General features: G+C 56.6%; 2 protein-coding genes across 5 annotated transcripts in view; one reads left to right on the top strand and one right to left on the bottom strand.

The window, feature by feature from the left end:
- DNAJC11 (DnaJ heat shock protein family (Hsp40) member C11) overlaps nt 1–7,458 on the top strand; it is a gene marked incomplete at its 5' end in the record, with an annotated part of 73,758 nt that extends 66,300 nt beyond the window's left edge. The window contains 6 exons of the mRNA XM_079725100.1: nt 3,247–3,402; nt 4,484–4,553; nt 5,301–5,358; nt 5,489–5,631; nt 6,325–6,454; nt 6,849–7,458. Of these exons, the coding sequence (XP_079581226.1) occupies nt 3,247–3,402; nt 4,484–4,553; nt 5,301–5,358; nt 5,489–5,631; nt 6,325–6,454; nt 6,849–6,874 (583 nt within the window). The 3' untranslated portion in view covers nt 6,875–7,458. The remainder of the gene's footprint in view (nt 1–3,246; nt 3,403–4,483; nt 4,554–5,300; nt 5,359–5,488; nt 5,632–6,324; nt 6,455–6,848) is intronic.
- Nucleotides 7,459–8,566: 1,108 nt separating this feature from the next.
- THAP3 (THAP domain containing 3) lies at nt 8,567–14,618 on the bottom strand. Of its 4 annotated transcripts, none has more exons than XM_079698058.1 (5): nt 14,552–14,618; nt 12,252–12,470; nt 9,952–10,014; nt 9,529–9,633; nt 8,567–9,294 (listed from the first exon to the last, which is right to left on the bottom strand). In XM_079698058.1, exons 2-5 carry the CDS (start codon nt 12,435–12,437, stop codon nt 9,034–9,036), a joined length of 615 nt encoding a protein of 204 aa, XP_079554184.1. In that variant the 5' UTR covers nt 12,438–12,470; nt 14,552–14,618; the 3' UTR covers nt 8,567–9,033. The 4 variants fall into 4 exon arrangements, with proteins under 4 accessions (XP_079554184.1, XP_079554183.1, XP_079554185.1 ...); XM_079698057.1 differs by having other exon boundaries at nt 12,278–12,470; XM_079698059.1 differs by lacking the exon at nt 9,529–9,633 and having other exon boundaries at nt 12,278–12,470.
- Nucleotides 14,619–15,859: the final 1,241 nt, after the last annotated feature.

Genomic DNA, 15,859 nt, shown 5'->3' with positions numbered 1-15,859 from the left:
AGCCAAGTTTCCTGTTATCAACAGGCTGAATTGTCCAAATTGTATTGGTAAATAAACCAAAGTTTTACTAGAAGGCACCTCAGTTCAGCAATTGCTAACTTTTATGTTCTATTTATTTGATGAATCACGGTAATTGCTGAACGTTCAACCAACCTTACAGGAAAATTGTGGAGGAAAATTCCACTGGATCATGACATATAATACTTTTTATATATTGCTTGATTTGATTTGCTGTTCTCTTACTAAGAATTTTTGAATCTATATTTTTAAGGGGTGCTGATTATAATTTTCTTTTTATTATATATTTGTCAGGTTTTGGACTGAGTTATGCCAGCCTGATAAAATGAGTTAGGAATTGTTCCCTCCTCTATTTTCTAAAAGAATTTGTGTAAGAATGGTATTTTTTTTCCCTGTGTTTCATAGAATTTACCAATGAGATCAGCTGAGCCTGAATTTTCTTTGTAGGAGTATTTTTGATAGTGAATTCAACTTATTTTATAAATATAGGGCTTTTCCAATTTTCTGTTTCATCTTTTTTTCTTCCAGTTTATTGAGATATAACTGACAATACAGCATTATATAAATTTAAGGTGTACAGTATAATGATTTGACTTACATACATCATGAAATGATTATCACAGTACGTTTAGTGAACATCTACCATCTCATATAGATACAGAATTAAAGAAATAGAAAAAAAAATTTTTTTTCCTTGTGATGAGAACTCTTAGGATTTACTCTGTTTCATCCTATGTCAGTTTTGTTAAAATTCGTTAATTTTTCAAGGGATTTGTCCATTTCATCTGTGTCAAATTTGTTAGCATGAAGTTGCTCTTAATACCCCTTTATCTTTTTAATGTCAGTAGTTATTTATAGATGATGTCTCTTCATTCCTAATGTTGCTAATTTGTGTTCTTTCTACCCTTTTCTTAATCAGTCTAGCTAAGGCACTTCACTTGTCAAAGAACCAGCTTTTGGTTTCCTTCATTTTCTCTGTTTATCTGTTTTCTTTTTTCTTTTTTTAAATAAATAAATGATTTATTTGGGTCTTCGTTGCTGCGCGGGCTTTCACTAGTCACGGCGAGCGGGGGCTCCTCTTCGTTGCGGTGCGCGGGCTTCTCATTGCGGTGGCTTCTCTTGTTGCGGAGCACGGGCTCTAGGTTTGTAGGCTTCAGTAGTTGTGGCACGTGGGCTCAGTAGTTGTGGCACGCAGGCTCCGTAGCTGTGGCACACGGGCTTGGTTGCTCCGCGGCATGTGGGATCTTCCCAGACCAGGGCTCGAACCTGTGTCCCCTGCATTGGCAGGCAGATTCTCAACCACTGTGCCGCCAGGGAAGCCCCTGTTTATCTGTTTTCTATTTCATTGATTCATGATCTTTATAAGAAAGCACGAAGCTGTGTTCCAGAGTAGCGGCTTCATCTCCACTTTCCCACCAGCAGCTCCGAGAATTCGTTGCTTCACATCCTCCCCAGCCCTTGGTAGGGTCGTTATTTTTGGTGTCGGCTGTTTTAGCAGACGTATAGGTGTATCCCATTGTGGTCTTGATTTGCATTTCCCTCATGTCTAAGATACTGAGCATCTTTTCATGTGTTTATTTGACATCCATATCTTTTTTTTAGTGACGTCTCTATTCACATCTTTTGTCTGTTTTATTATTGGGTTGTTTGATTTCTTGTTTTAGTTTTGAGTGTCCATCAGTTCTAGAGTTGCTTTCATTATTATTTAAGTGTCCCATCACTGGGTATAGAATTCAGGGTTAACAGAGTTCTCTCTCAGTACTCTTAAGGTGTCCTGCTGTCTTCTGGCTCCCTTTGTTCCTGACAAGTTGTTGGTCATTTGAAACATACCCTGCATGTAATGTGTGTGGGTTTTTTGGTTTTTTCCTGCTACTCAACTTTTTTACTTTTGTTTCTCAGCACTTTGACTGCTGACCTACATGTGGTTTTGTTGTATTTATGCTGCTTGGGGTTTGCTAAATTTCTTGCATCTGTAAATTTATGTATTTTTGTAAAATTATCAAATTTGCACCTTTTATGCCATTTAATTCTTTCAATATTAAATATTTAATATTAAATATCTGCCCCATCCTCTCCTCTCTGGGGCCCTAATTACTCGTGTGCTAAACCTCTGGATGTTGCCTCACACGTTTCTGAGGCTCTGCCCATTTGCTGTCAGTCCTTTTTCTCTTTGTTCTTCATACTGGATCGTTTATATTAATCTATAAATTCACTGACTCTTCTCTCATCTCCAGTCTGCTGTTAAATCATCAGTGAATACTTTATGTCTTCGAGCAGAGTTAAAATAGTTGCTTTAAAATCCTATCTGCTGGTTCCAACATCTGGGTCATCTGGGGTCGGTCTCTGTTCGTTTCCTTTTTCTCTCATTGTATCTGGGTACGTAGAGTAGTCGGTATTGTATTCTGGGTATTGCGAACAATATATTGTAGAAATTCTATTTTCTGTTATGTTTTTCCAAAAAGCGTTGTCTTTTTTTCCTTTTAGAAGGTCGTTAACTTGGCTGAAGTCAGACTGCAAACTCGGACCCACCTGTGTGGCAGCCACTGGTAGACCAGGGGTCAGCTGGAGACCTGTGGCAGATTTATACACAGAACCTGGGACTCCCCACCTGGGACTTTCCTTTTGGGGGACCCCCTCTTCCCAGCTGCAATGGTTGCCCCAAACTCTGAGGTCTGGTTCTTCAGTCCAATAGGACTGCAGATTTCTTTCCAGTTTTAATCATCCATATGGTACAGACTGAGAATTGCCCTCAGGCTAAAAGCTGTTTTTAAAAAAATATATCAGGAAGTTCACCAGTGCCGTTCCGTTCTTCTGCCCTTGGTTGCTATCCAGTCCCTGAAGGTGTTTGTTATGTGTGACCCAGAGTTTACAGTTAATGTCTGTGGGATGACTGGTCCAGTAGGAACTACTCAGCCATCGCTGAAAGCAGAAGGGACCCCTGGAGGAGCGGCCACCCCTGTCTCCTCAGGCCACGGTTACTTTGGTTGGGCGTTAGTCTGTTGCTTGCGGTCAGCAAGTAGTGAGACCTTTCTTCCGTCACTTACATCAGATCCAGCGGCTAAACCTTGGGACAGGGGACCACCCAGGAGTGGACTCTGAAGCATCAGACTCTCCTCCTCCTCCTCCTGGAGTCCTGTGTATTGAGAGGCTCTCTTCCTGGGGCTGAGACCCCACTCCCTTCCCTGGGAACCTGACTCACGTGGGCGTTGGGCTTTGTTCTGTTTTCAGGTTAAACAGGGCCAGTCAGACCTACTTCTTCCCCATTCACCTGACGGACCAGCTGCTCCCCAGCGCCGTGTTCTACGCCACCGTGGGGCCCCTCGTGCTCTACTACGCTCTGCACCGCCTGGTCATCAGGCCCTACCTCAGGGCTCAGGAGGAGAAGTGAGTTCACAGCACGTGGCGGGGACACCACCGAACCGCACCGTGCTCAGCTTCCTCATCCGTAACGTGGAGATGATGGAACCTACCCCACAGGGCTGTTGGGGAAGTTGCATGCGTTAATCCGTGTACGCTGCTCATTACCGTGGTGTCTGGCCTGTAACACGTGCTCAGTAAACGTGAACTAGTTCCTCCCGTTAGTTCACAGTAGTGCTGCTGTTAACCCACATTTCCTACTTGCAGAAAGAATTAGAGTTCGTGTACAAAACTGTTGGGACTTTAAACCATGACCACAGAAATGAAAAGTTTTCCTTCTTCTCATTCTAACCATTTCTTTTCCTGGCACTGAATTCAAGAAGCTTGGGTTCTGAGTTCTTACGTACAAGGCACGCATTAATTATAGTCTTAGAAGTCATCAAGATATAATTTATTTTGCAGTTTCTTTTAGATAATCCATTAGCATAACATTAAATCTGAGAGGTGGTTTAGATTTGTTACTTTATAATGATCTAATTTAATAACTCGTTGAGCTTGGAGAATCTGGAAGAAAGGCATGACTCTCCTCTTGGGGCCCCTCTAGCCTTTGACTCATTAGAGCTCAGGGTCCTAACGCCTCAGGAGACTTCAGGCTTGGAGCAGAGAAGGTGCTGGGTCAAGTCTGATGGGACAGGCGTGTGCTGCCCTGGCAAAGTACATGGATGTATCTAAGGTAGTATGCAGTGTCCCTGTCAAAAGGGTCATGTGACGCTGCCAGGTTGGTGGCATCTCCTGTGATTCTCACCTTCTCCCCTGACCTCTTTCCTGCGATTCTTGCCGTGTGGAGCCCTCCTCCCACAGTGCTGGGTTTCCCGTGTGCTCTGCGGAAGAGGTCGGGCAGAGCCGTCTGGGGACAACAGGGAAGCCGCACAGGCCTGGGATGAACAGATTCACTTGACCTCGTCTTGGAAATACTGTTTTAAGTTCTAGAACGGGGAGCGCAGTAAGATCACAGGCTGTTTGCAGGCGCAGGTCCAGCCAGGGGCCCTGTTGTCTCCCTGCTGCTAACGCCACGCTCCTCGCGTGCGGCTTCTTTTTCTCGCATTAGGGAGCTGGAGAAGCAAAGGGAAAGCACAGCCACCGACATCCTGCAGAAGAAACAAGAGGCAGAAGCTGCTGTAAGTGTTGCATCACCGTCACCCTGCAGGTCCTTGGCTCCGTGGCATCTGGGACTGTTCTGCCCGTCGTGCAGAGCACAGGCCGCTCTTTTCTAGCCCACGCTTCTTAAGCCAGGGCTGTGGGGGGAAGTGCTTCACACCCTGTATGCTGGTCTCAGGGGCCTCAGGTCTCAGACTTTTCTTCCCCAACAACTTCCTTGGTCATTTAGTCTTTTTTTTTTTTTTTTTTTTTTTGCTGCATTGGGTCTTGGTTGCTGTGTGTGGGCTTTCTCTAGTTGCAGCGAGCGGGGGCTGCTCTTCGTTGCGGTGTGCGAGCTTCTCATTGCCGTGGCTTCTCTTGTTGCAGAGCATGGGCTCTAGGCACGCAGGCTTCAGTAGTTGTGGCTCACGGGCTCAGTAGTTGTGGTGCACGGGCTTCAGTAGTTGTGGCGCATGGGCTTAGTTGCTCCGCGGCGTGTGGGACATTCCCGGACCAGGGCTGGAACCCGTGTCCCCTGCATTGGCAGGCAGGTTCTTCACCACTGCCCCACTGGGGAAGTCCCATAAGAGGGTTTTTTTAAGTGGTGGGGATTGTCCTCTTCCTTTCCTTTGAGTGAATTGTTTCTCCATGACCTATGATAGCAGCGATGTCCAGGAGAAACGGACAGTGGACGGGGCAGGGCTGGCAGGCACCGGGCACATAGCCGTGGCTCTCAACAGAGGTGGAGCCCAGGGAGGCCCTGAGGGTGGCATCCTTGTTCTTTGCAGGTTCAGCTGATGCAGGAATCTGTCCGAAGAATAATCGAGGCCGAAGAGTCCAGAATGGGTGAGGAGGCCTGGCCTCTTCGGGGACGGGGTGGGCGCTGGGGTCTCACAGGAGCGTGTGGTCCCTGCAGCCCGGCTGCGCAGGGGGCCGCCCGCCACGGCCGCCCCACCCTGACCGAGCCCGTCCTCAGGGCTCATCATCGTCAACGCCTGGTACGGGAAATTTGTCAACGACAAGAGCAAGAAGAGCGAGAAGGTGAAGGTGATTGACGTGACTGTGCCCCTGCAGTGCCTGGTGAAGGACTCCAAGCTCATCCTCACGGAGGCCTCCAAGGTGGGCGCTCGGGGGCCCTGGGGTTCAGACAGAAAGGGCGTCTGGGGAAGAGGGATGGACGGCTGCCCCTCGAAGGGGCCGTTTCACTGCAGCGGAACCTCGCGTGCTGCCACGCTCACTGCGGGGCGCTGCCCAGCACCCAAGTTACAGCCACACTGGAGCCGTTGACTTCATTTGTTGATCTGTTCGTTGCCAGGTATCACTGAGCCCCTACCGTGCGCCAGGTACACCAGCAAGCAAAGCATACCTCCTGCCCCCAGGAGCACACACTCTGCTTACGCCTTGCCTCGTTCCAGAAGGAGCGTGAGGTCGCCCGTAGCACGTTTGAGGCGCGCGGTGGGGCCCGGGGCATGGGTGATGGAGGCGAGTTACAGCGCAGAGGAGCTCAGGCCAAAGAGCCCTCGTTCCCTGAACAGGCAGCTAGTCCCCCCACCTCAGCGGGGCTTCTGTGAAGACGGAGGTGCCGTTAGCGAGGCAGAAGGGGCCTATTGGGAGGGCGACGTCTAGGACTCAACAGGCAGCTTTCTGAAATTCTCGTTTCTTTTCCTCAAGCTCCCAAGTTTGCATCTTCTGTGGGCTGCTCCCGAGGGCAAGTCCAGGCCCTTCCACGCTGCTCCTCCAGGTGGCGGCAGACGGCAGTGCTGCTGGGCTTTAAACCACCGCCTCAAGTGAGAATCTGTTTGCTCGTTACAGGCCGGACTGCCTGGGTTCTATGACCCGTGTGTGGGCGAAGAGAAGAACCTGAAAGTGCTTTACCAGTTCCGAGGTGTCCTGCATCAGGTGATGGCGCTCGACAGCGAGACGCTCCGGATACCAAAGCAGTGTGAGTAGCTGCCCCTGGCCGTCACCCGCCCTGTGCCCGGGCCTCGGGAGGCCCTCGGGGAGCTCCGAGTGAGGGGCGACAAGCCGGGGAGCAGCAGGCTTGGGCATCGCGACCTGCTCGGAGCCGGGAAGCGACGCCCTGAGGGAGGGGTCAGCCCTCTCCCAGGTGGAATTAGAGTGAGCTCTGTGCTTGGAAACTGCAGCCTGGGTGGCTGCGTAGGAAGCAGACGCAGCTGCTCGTTTGTGTGCTTGAACCAGGCGATTCTCAGCAGCTTCTACTCTGCTCAGCTGCAGGCCGGCAGCCTCTGGTCTGGTGATGGCCAAACCCCCGAAGTGGAAAGGCGGCGTGGAAGCAGTTGCCTTCAGACGCCCTGAGTTTGTCTTTTCTTTTACAGCTCACAGAATTGATACCGATGGATAAAATGCTTGAGAAACCAGATTTAAACGAGGCTACAAAGAAACCTTTCCCTGGGAGTCTACAAATTTGGAAGCAGGAAAAAACTCCAGACGTCAGATGTGTTTATTTTGTATTTCTGTAGAAGGTGGCACTGTATCAATTATGTGAAGGGACCCGCAGGCACCCTGCTTTGCGGGTGCTGTAGGTAGGACTGAGGCAGCCCCACCTGGACCAGAACCACAGCACGGCCCGTGTCTGTTCCCAAGGATCATGCCCTGCCAGGAAGGGCCCTGGGCCCCTGGAGCCTCCAGGTCCCTCCCCAGGTTCCTCAGCACGTGTGCCGGCTGCAGCCCCCCAGTAGTTCTTGGTCTGCCGTGAGGCACTTACGAACACCTTGCCTTCATGCACAGGACTGTGAACTACTTTTCCTGAAATCCGCACTGACCGTGGGAAATGAAATGGAAGGAAGGAGTCCCCACGAGCAGAATCTCCAAATCAAGTGAGCATCTGTCCGGTCAACTTCCTGAAAACTACCTTTTCCTGCTGAAATATCACTGAGTGCATCTGGAGAGGATTGTGTGGGTTTATAAATCTGCTTTTTATCTGAGAACAAATGGTTTTGGAAATTAGTCTCTTTTTTTCCCCTCCCAGAACTCAAGCCATTCCACTGGCACCTGGCTTGGGACAGAGGGTGGAACTCCGGGTCCCAGGAGCCACCCGTGTCCTCGCGGGAAAACGCGATGCCTCCCGCCCCGCCCCGCACAGCTCAGCCCCAGTAGAGCGCGGAGTTCAGGAGAAGGGGACGCGGGGCTCCGACAGGCGCCGCTCCCGCTCGCCGCCAGCAGGTGGCGCAGCGGCTCCCACGCCTGGCCAGTCCAGCTCTTCCTCACCGGCACCCCTTTTTGGGTGTCTGCTCCCAGGACCCCCCTCCTTCACTTGCCTGTTTCGTGGCTGCAGAATATTTCAGGACCAGGAGCCTCCTGCACAGCCTGGCCTGTGAACAGTTACCGGCAGAGCAGAGGCCTGGCTGGTGGTGGTTCCGACAGCCTCTCCGCAGCTACTGTCAACATCAGGCTTCACTCCTGACGTTGGTACCGGAGAAATCACTCATACCCCCCTTCCTCCACTTTTAAAACTCAGTTCAGGTTGTCCGATTCTGTCCTATTTATCTCCACTTTAAAAAGGTTTCCTGCGAGCTGCCGCTCTGAATGTACATCATGCAATAACCGTTGCGTTAGCGGAGTCCGACCTCGGCCGCAGCCCGTGTCCCTGCCCAGCGGGCGGGTCACTGTACAGGGGACACTCTTACCACAATAAACCTTTCCTGAAAGCCAGGGGCGGCGTTTCCGTGCGTCTGTGTTCCCTTACGGGTGAGCGGAACGCGGGACGTGCCCCCTCCGCACAGGCCTCGTTGCACCCTTTATGCCGACGGTTCAGACCACGGTTTGAACCACGGGGCTTAACTTGAAGCTGCGGATCAGTTTTCTGTGTCACACATTTGCCTGAGAAACAGAGTCCAAGTTAGGAGATGACATAGGCTAGGATTCCTATTTTCTTTCACTAAAGGCACCTTTTTTTGATAGTCAAAGGTGGTCATGCCCTGCTGGCTCTTCAACAGGAAGCAGGCAGGCAGTCTCAGAAGCAGCCGGGCACGGCAGGAGAGGGAACCTCAAACCAGCGCTCCCTTGTTTGTAAATAAAGGAGGAAACGCGCAGCGCAGTGTAGGAAGACACTTTATTATGTTGCTCACTCACACCCGGCCGGGCAGGGGGGTGCTCCTAGGACAGAAGCCAGCCTCAGCCACTTAGAGAGCCGGCCGTCCAGGCGACGGGGCCACTTGCTGCCTTGGAGAGTGCCAGCGCCCTACGGCCCCCCTGGGCCCAGCTACCCCTCGAGGAAACGCGTTTCCTCCCCCCTTGGGGAGGGTCAGCCACACTGGCCCAGGATGGCTCCTCAGGCTGTGGTTCCAAGGATGCTCGCCCAATTCGTGCTGGAGGGAGAACCCCGGTGTAGTGCTCACGGCCCCGCCACTCCCAGCCTGAGGCCACTACACTTCACACGAGGTGGCGGTGGCGCCGGCCGAATGGCAGGGCAGGACTGAAAGGTCCGCCCACGGCCAGAGCCCCGAGACCACTGCCCCTCCTCCCGGCGGCAGCTCGGCGGAGAAGGCCCAGCTGGCGGGCTCAGCTCTGCTGCCCCGGCCACAGCCTGGCCTGGAGTCCCGGCTGCCCCGCGCCACAGGCACGCAGGCGACTGGACATCTTCTTCATCACCAGCCTCTGGGCCTTCAGGCGCCTGCGGAGCTTTTCATTTTCCTTTAGCGTCAGGAAGAGTTTTTTTTTCAGAGCGTCTAAGTCCAAAAGGGCGTAGCTGTGATCGGACGGCTGCGTGGGGCTGGCCGGCTGACCAGGGACCCCAGTGGCTTCCGGTCTGTGTGGCGGGACCTGAGGACAGAGGTCAGTGAGAGACAGGCAGCGGCCAGGGCGGCGGGACGCACTTCCTCAAGCCCTCCCGAAGCCCAGAGCTGCCCAGTCGCAGCTAAGTTCACGGGTAAGGTCTGAATCCAGGCTACACATTGTGGTGCTCTGGTTCAGGCACGTTTTCTTCCTTCTGTTTGAAGCAAATCCCCTCGAGCTGAGACCAGCCACGCACTGCCTTCGCACCTGGCCCGGCCTCACCTGTGCTCCGGGGCCTCCAGCGTCCGGGGGCAGCTGTGGCGCTTCTAGCGTCGTGTCCACCTTCCTCCCTGGGCCACCCTCCCCGGCCCCCGTCTCAGGGAGGACCTGGGAACGACAGGGCAGAGGAGGCCACTGACTGGCACAGAAGCGGATCCTCCCCAGCTGCTACTTGTCTGTCCCGCCAGTGGTCCCCACACACCACCCAGGGGCAGCCGGGGCGCCTGCAGAACAGCCAGCCTCTTTCACGGCCTGGGGTCAGACCCTTAGACATGGAGCAGAAGCCAGACGTGACCAGCTGCCACTGCTTGATATTAAACAGGAAGAAGGCGGCACGGGAGGGTTTGGCTTTCCTTTTCTAGGAAACGAGAGAATCCAAACCCAGCAGGCCAGCCTAGCGCTCGGTGACCATCAGGGCAGACTCACCTTTCCCTTCTCAGAGGCAGCGTCTCCACTCGGGCCGGCAGGGTCTGTGTTCTCCCTCACCAGCTGCAAGAGACACGGAGCTGCTGCAGATGGGCCCCGGGGTACAGGCAGGAGGTCCGCGCCCCGAGAGCCCGCGCCAGGCCTCGTGCGTCTTTGTCCTCTCGCTCCGCCGGCTGAGGCTCAAGTAAACTGCGCCCTGAACCCAGCCCAGCTCTCCTCTCACCATCCCCGGCTCCCTTCCTTCTCCGAGGATGTTCCCAATCTCGGGTCAGAGGCCCGGTGAAGCCAGGGACCTGTCTGTACGTGTTGCCCCAGGGCCTGGCACTCTTCAAGGCGCACAGTAGGTGACTCAGAGTGGCAGCCGCGTAGTGGGAAACATCCAGCTCAGAGCCTGCAGCCCCCAGACCTCGTCAGAGCTGAGCTGGGGCCGCGGGTGCCAGAAACAACTCTCCCCACCCGCAGGCACCGGAGCGCCAAGAAGCAGGGCCACCGACGCCCCCCGAGCCGTTAACCTGTAATCGCTGACTTCAGGGCACGCAGTCTACCACAGATGCGTGACAGTGACCACACTGACTGAACGGGATGGGGTGCGGGGCTCCTAACCAGCGGACGCCCCCCGAGCTGTTAACCTGTAATCGCTGACTTCAGGGCAAGCAGTCGACCACAGATGCGTGACAGTAACCACGCTGACTGAACGGGATGGGGTGCGGGGTTCCTAACCAGCGGACGTTAAGTTTCAGGTCAGCAAAATGAGCCCCGTGGTAGGACATCTGTGCCTGCAGTCAACGATACTGCAGTGCACCGTGCTGTGCACTTAGAAGCGTGTTGAGAGAACAGATCTCACGTTAAGTGTTCTTACCACAATGAAATGTGTATATAAAATGAAAGGCCTTCCATGTTTAAGAGAAAAAAACAAAAACTCCTGCACTAAGCACCTACTTGGTGCCAGGCAACGTTCTGGACGTTGGCAATAAAAGCAGCAGAGCAGAGCCCGGCCCGCACGGAGCCTCCACTGGGGCAGGTGCTCACAGGTGCCAGAGAGAGCGCGGGGCAGGACAGGAAGGACAGATGGCAGCAGGGGCTCCTACAGGCACTAGGAGCCTGGACTTGGGGAGGCGGAGGCCGAGAGACCCGGCAAAGGGAAGATGGAGGGCAGGGCGCTCCGGACGTGGTTGCTGGCAAGTGGCAAACGGCCGCCTGCCCTCCCCGCACCCTGGAACTCAGGGTTCCCATCAGCTCCCTCCCTCTCGTTCCCAATAAAAACAAACCAGCACGGGCACCTGGCGCCCCGCTCGGGCCCTCCCCCTGAGACTGGGTGCACGGCAAGGATTTACTATGATTCGCTATGATCCCCTCAGGGCTTAGAGCTCCAACTGTCCTGCCGTAAGCCCTCCCGAGCCAAACCCGCACATCCTGCCCCACCAGACACGTCCTCCTCGGCGTCCCATCGGGAAGCCAAACTCAACGTGCACAGGACCGTTTCCTCAGGGAAACTGGGACCCCCGGTCCCCGGGGGCCCGGAGCCCTGCTCTCCCGGACCACCTCCCTCTCAGCCCAGCAGGGCTGCAGAGTCGGCCCGCTCCATCCCCCTCTCATCGCAGCACCCACCTTTGGCTCGGGCCGCTGTGACTGCCCTCACCTGCGATGCCACAGCGAACTCCGAACCAGCTGCCAGCCAGAGGGACCTTCCAAAGCCATGTCCCTGCCCACGGGCCTCGCCCAAAAACCTACCACCTGTCCAAGCCCGTCACCAACTGGCCCCCGCGCCCTCCAACCAGCCTGAGCTGCTGCTGCAGCTGAGTGCGCCCAAATCCCCGCCACCGCCAAGCCTCTGCCCCGCTGTCCCTGTCCCCACCAGCGCTCCGCCTGCATCGTCCTCCTGTGCCCCGGACAGGGCTCCGAGCCGGCGTGGAGCAGCCACAGGAGGACCTTAACGGGGACCTGGCGGGTGGCAGGTCCTCGGCCACAGGCCCCCGAGCCCGGGCTGGCAACGAGCAAGAGGCGGACGAGGTCTGAGTGCGGCGCGGCCGGGAAGGTCTTCACCGCCCTCGAGCCCACGTGAGGCCAAAGTGAAACACAGGAAGGACCGAGCTCTCGGCACCCTCGCCCGTCAGCTGCTTCCACGGCATCTGTCGTGAAGCGTGACTTATTTTTAAAGCAGCTTTAAATTGCGAATTCCCTAAAGCGCAGGGCAGGGTCTGCTGGGCTCCGGACGCCGAGGCCCGCCAGCGCTGCCCTGGCTGCAGTCCTCGGCCTCTGCCGTCCCCGCCAACGCCACCTGCGCCCTGCGCGCAACCCACCGCCGGGGCCCCGCGGCCGCGCGCACCTGGGGGGGGCCCTGGAAGGCGAACACCGTGGGCACCGCGTTGTGCTTCAGGTTCTTGCGGTTCCCAAAGGCGCTGAAGCACTCGGGCCGGAAGTGCTCGGAGCAGATGACCGTGTGCTGCTTGGGCTCGAAGTCGCCCCGGCCGATGTTCAGCACCCATTCCTTCAGCAGCTCCGGGCGGCTGAACGGGAACCTGGGGGCAGAGAGAGGAGGCGCGAAGGATTCGCCGCACTGAGCACAGCAGCACTTCAGGGTCCCGGGGGCCCTTCGCATCCCCACGCGGCATTTTACTGGACAGCCTGGAAAATTCAGTAGCCTCGTCCTGTTAAACCACATCTACTTAGCTTCCGTCGTGGCTGTCGGCAGCATCCTGAGACCGTGAACGTGGCCGAAGAGCCCAAGCAAGCTGCTCCCCGAGCCACATCTGCCAGGTAGGCCGCCAGGTGGGCCTCCATGCCGGCTCCGGTGCTGGGGAAGCAGGAGTGGGAGAGACAGCCCCGCCCTCATGGAGCCTACATTCTAGAACAGGGAGACAGCCGGTCCACCAAACAGACACAGACTGTGCAGGAAGCAAGAGCAGGAGGTGGGGAAGGCCACCCGAGAGGTGACGTCGGAGCAGAGGCTGCAGGAAGCGGGACAGAGAGCCGTGCGCCGTCGGGAGGAAGAGCAAGCGCGAAGGCCCGGCAGGCGCGAAGGGGTCGCGGGCCTCGCCTCGGGCAGGAGGGCTTTCCCAGAGGCTGGCAGAGGGTGGCAGGTGAGTCCGCCCTGGCCGTTGTAGGAGGGCCCCAGGTGGCTGGGATCAGGGTGTCAGCAGGTGGGGGTGAGGAGCGGGCAGATCTGGGATGTACTGTGAAAACCAGGCAGTAAGGTTTGCCTGTGGGCCGTGCAGCAGAGAAGGAGGGAGTTTCACGTACTAAGACTGCGGGGGAGCGCGAGGGGCAGCCCTGGGGGGTCAGCAGTTTGGTTTTCTATGTCAGATGTTAAATTTGAGGTGCCTTTTACATGTCCGAGAGCTGAACGAGTGGCAGCTGGACATGCGTGTCTGGAGGTGTCACTGTGGGCCCGTTCCCAGGTAAGGGTGGCAGAGCCACGAGCCTGAGTGAGACGGGCACCCTGGGGAGCGAGCATGGACAGGGACAAGGCAGTGGCATGGCCCGAGCCCTGAAGTGCTCCAGCGTCTGTCTGGTGTTGGAAGTGAGCAGGATCCAGCCAAGGGGACTCAGAAGGGGCACTGTGACAAAGAAAGAGGCCAAGAGGTGTCCTAGAAGCCAGGTGGGAGGGGGTCTCAAGGCGTCAGCAGTCAGTTGTGTCACAGGCTGCAGAGAGATCAATTCAGATGAGGATGCACCACTGCGCGTGGCATCATAAGGGCCACTGGGGACATGACAGAGCTCATCTGTGGGAGTGGTGGGGGTGAGAGTCTGACTGGAACGGGAGAAAACCAGAGGCAACGCCACCCCCAGGTACACACCCGACTGACACCTATGGATACAGGTGCTGGAAGGCAAGACCCAGCAACAATGCCCAGAGCCATGTGCCCGTAATGGCCAAAGAAGAGAGGCACCCAAATGCCCTTCAACTGTAGAACAAGTCAATTCTGGTAAACACCTTCCGAAAACACTATGCAGCAATGAAAAGGGTGCACTGCTGCTGCCAGCAACACGGAGGGCTCACAGGCACAATGTAAGCAGAGCACAGGAAAAAGTACAGCCTGTGATCCCATTCAGTGAGGTTCCAGACAGGCCAAAGCAGTCCGCCTTACCCTTGGGCACTGGGAGGATGAGGGGCTGGAAGGGGGAGCGGTCGGGGGCTCCTGGGGGCTGTGATGTTCTAAATTCACGGCAGTCACACGGGCTGTTCACTTTGTTAAACTGGTTGGGCTGTGTGCTCATGATTTGTGCACTTTTCCGTCTGTGTGTTACGTCTCAAGAGACACACTCACTTCGAAAAAGAAAACGATAATAGGAGGAGAGGAAGTGGAGACAGGAGAGCGGCAGCCCTTTGGAGTCCCGCTCTGAACAGGGCAGAGGAAGGCGCCGTGGCTGGAACCTAAAAGAAAGCGTGCGACACTCGACCGATGGGCAGGCGGCCGTTCACTCGGCCGGTCCGGCATGCGGGGCGCGCAGGGACTGACTCCAAAAGCTCCGCCGTCCTCCCGGGGCTCCCGCAGAGCCCGAGGTCCCGGTCCCGCGCGCCCACCCGCTGGAACGTTCTCATTCCTCCTCCCCACCCTTCCTTCCCGGCATGAGGCCCGGAGATGTGAGCACCGCACACCTGAGAGACGTCAGCATCGCTCACCACGCAGCAAATACTGAACACCTACTACGTTCCGGGCAGCATCTGAGAACGAGATACAGTCCCCGGGCCGCGGAGGGGACGCACACCAAGTAACCGCAGGGGCGCGGCGCTGAGCGCGCCCCAGGCCCGCCACGGCCTCCCCCGCGCGCGGCTCCCCGGACCGGCGGGAGGCTGTGCGCCGGAGGGCAGGTTACTCAGCCTCTCCGACCGTCTCCCCGCGCGCCCAGGCGGCCGAGGCGGCGCCGGGCTTCCCGGGCTGGGACCTCGCCGGTCCCCGGGCCGCCGCCCCTCCGCGAAGGGCTTGGCCGCACGCCCTCGGGCCTCCCAGGGTCCGGGCAGCGGCCCCGGCGTCCCCACCCCCCGCGCGCCAGGCCTGGGGCTCCGGCGGGGGCCGCGGCCGCTGGCCCGCGCGAGGCGGGCCCCCGCCCCTCACCGGTGGAAGGTGAGCTGCTTCCTGCGATTGCTGTAGCGGTTGCAGCACTGCCGGGCGGCGCACGACTTCGGCATCTCCAGACACCAGGCCCGGCTGCCCCTAACAAAGATGGCGGCGGCGTGGCCTGAGGGAGGGGCAGGAACACCAGGAGGGGCGGGGTCATAGGACGGGGCGGGACTGGCCAGTGGAGGTGGAGCGAGCGGTTGGGGCGGGGCCTGCCGGGCGCGGCAGCGCCTCGAACGGGGCGTGGCCAGTAGGAGAGGAGGGGCCTGCGGGAGGGGCGGGGAGGGGAGGGGAGAGGAGGGGCCGGGCCAGCAAGGAGTCTGGCGAGTGAAGGCGAACCGGGCTCTGCTCCGCGGCCAGCATCTCGCGCAGTGCCCGCGACCCGCGTCAAGGGGTACTTCTGGGTCCGACTCAGGCCCAACACCCCCAACTGGGCTGGCCGGTGCAGGTTTCACCCCAGTTCGCTGAAGCCCATCACCTTCACCTCCTTGCCTTGGAGCCTCACACCCACCCCCAGTCTTGGACAAGGCTCGCCACCCACTTAGGCCAGTATTTTCAAGATTTTAAGAGGTGTTGATTCACACATTCTGGCAGCTCCAACGTCACAGGAGGAAGTACTAGCTGACCACTAGCTGGTACCAGATTAGTTAGGCAGACACAGCTGATTGACAGAACAGGCTCAGCCACTTGGGACCCCCAAATGTAAAGGGCAGAAGGAACACCCGGGGCGGGGTGCGGGGGATATGCTAATCCCGCTTGCAGAACCTGAGGAGGCTGCAGCTTTTACAATGCAGGGTAACCGCTCACTGGGATTTAAGCTAATGCACAATGGGATGAAGAAACTGTGA

This window comes from Hyperoodon ampullatus (genome assembly GCF_949752795.1).
Source record: "Hyperoodon ampullatus genome assembly, chromosome: 2".
NCBI classification, from domain to species: Eukaryota; Metazoa; Chordata; class Mammalia; order Artiodactyla; family Ziphiidae; genus Hyperoodon; species Hyperoodon ampullatus.
The sequence above is the reverse complement of the archived record's forward strand: the minus strand, read 5'-3'. Positions and strand labels throughout refer to the sequence as shown.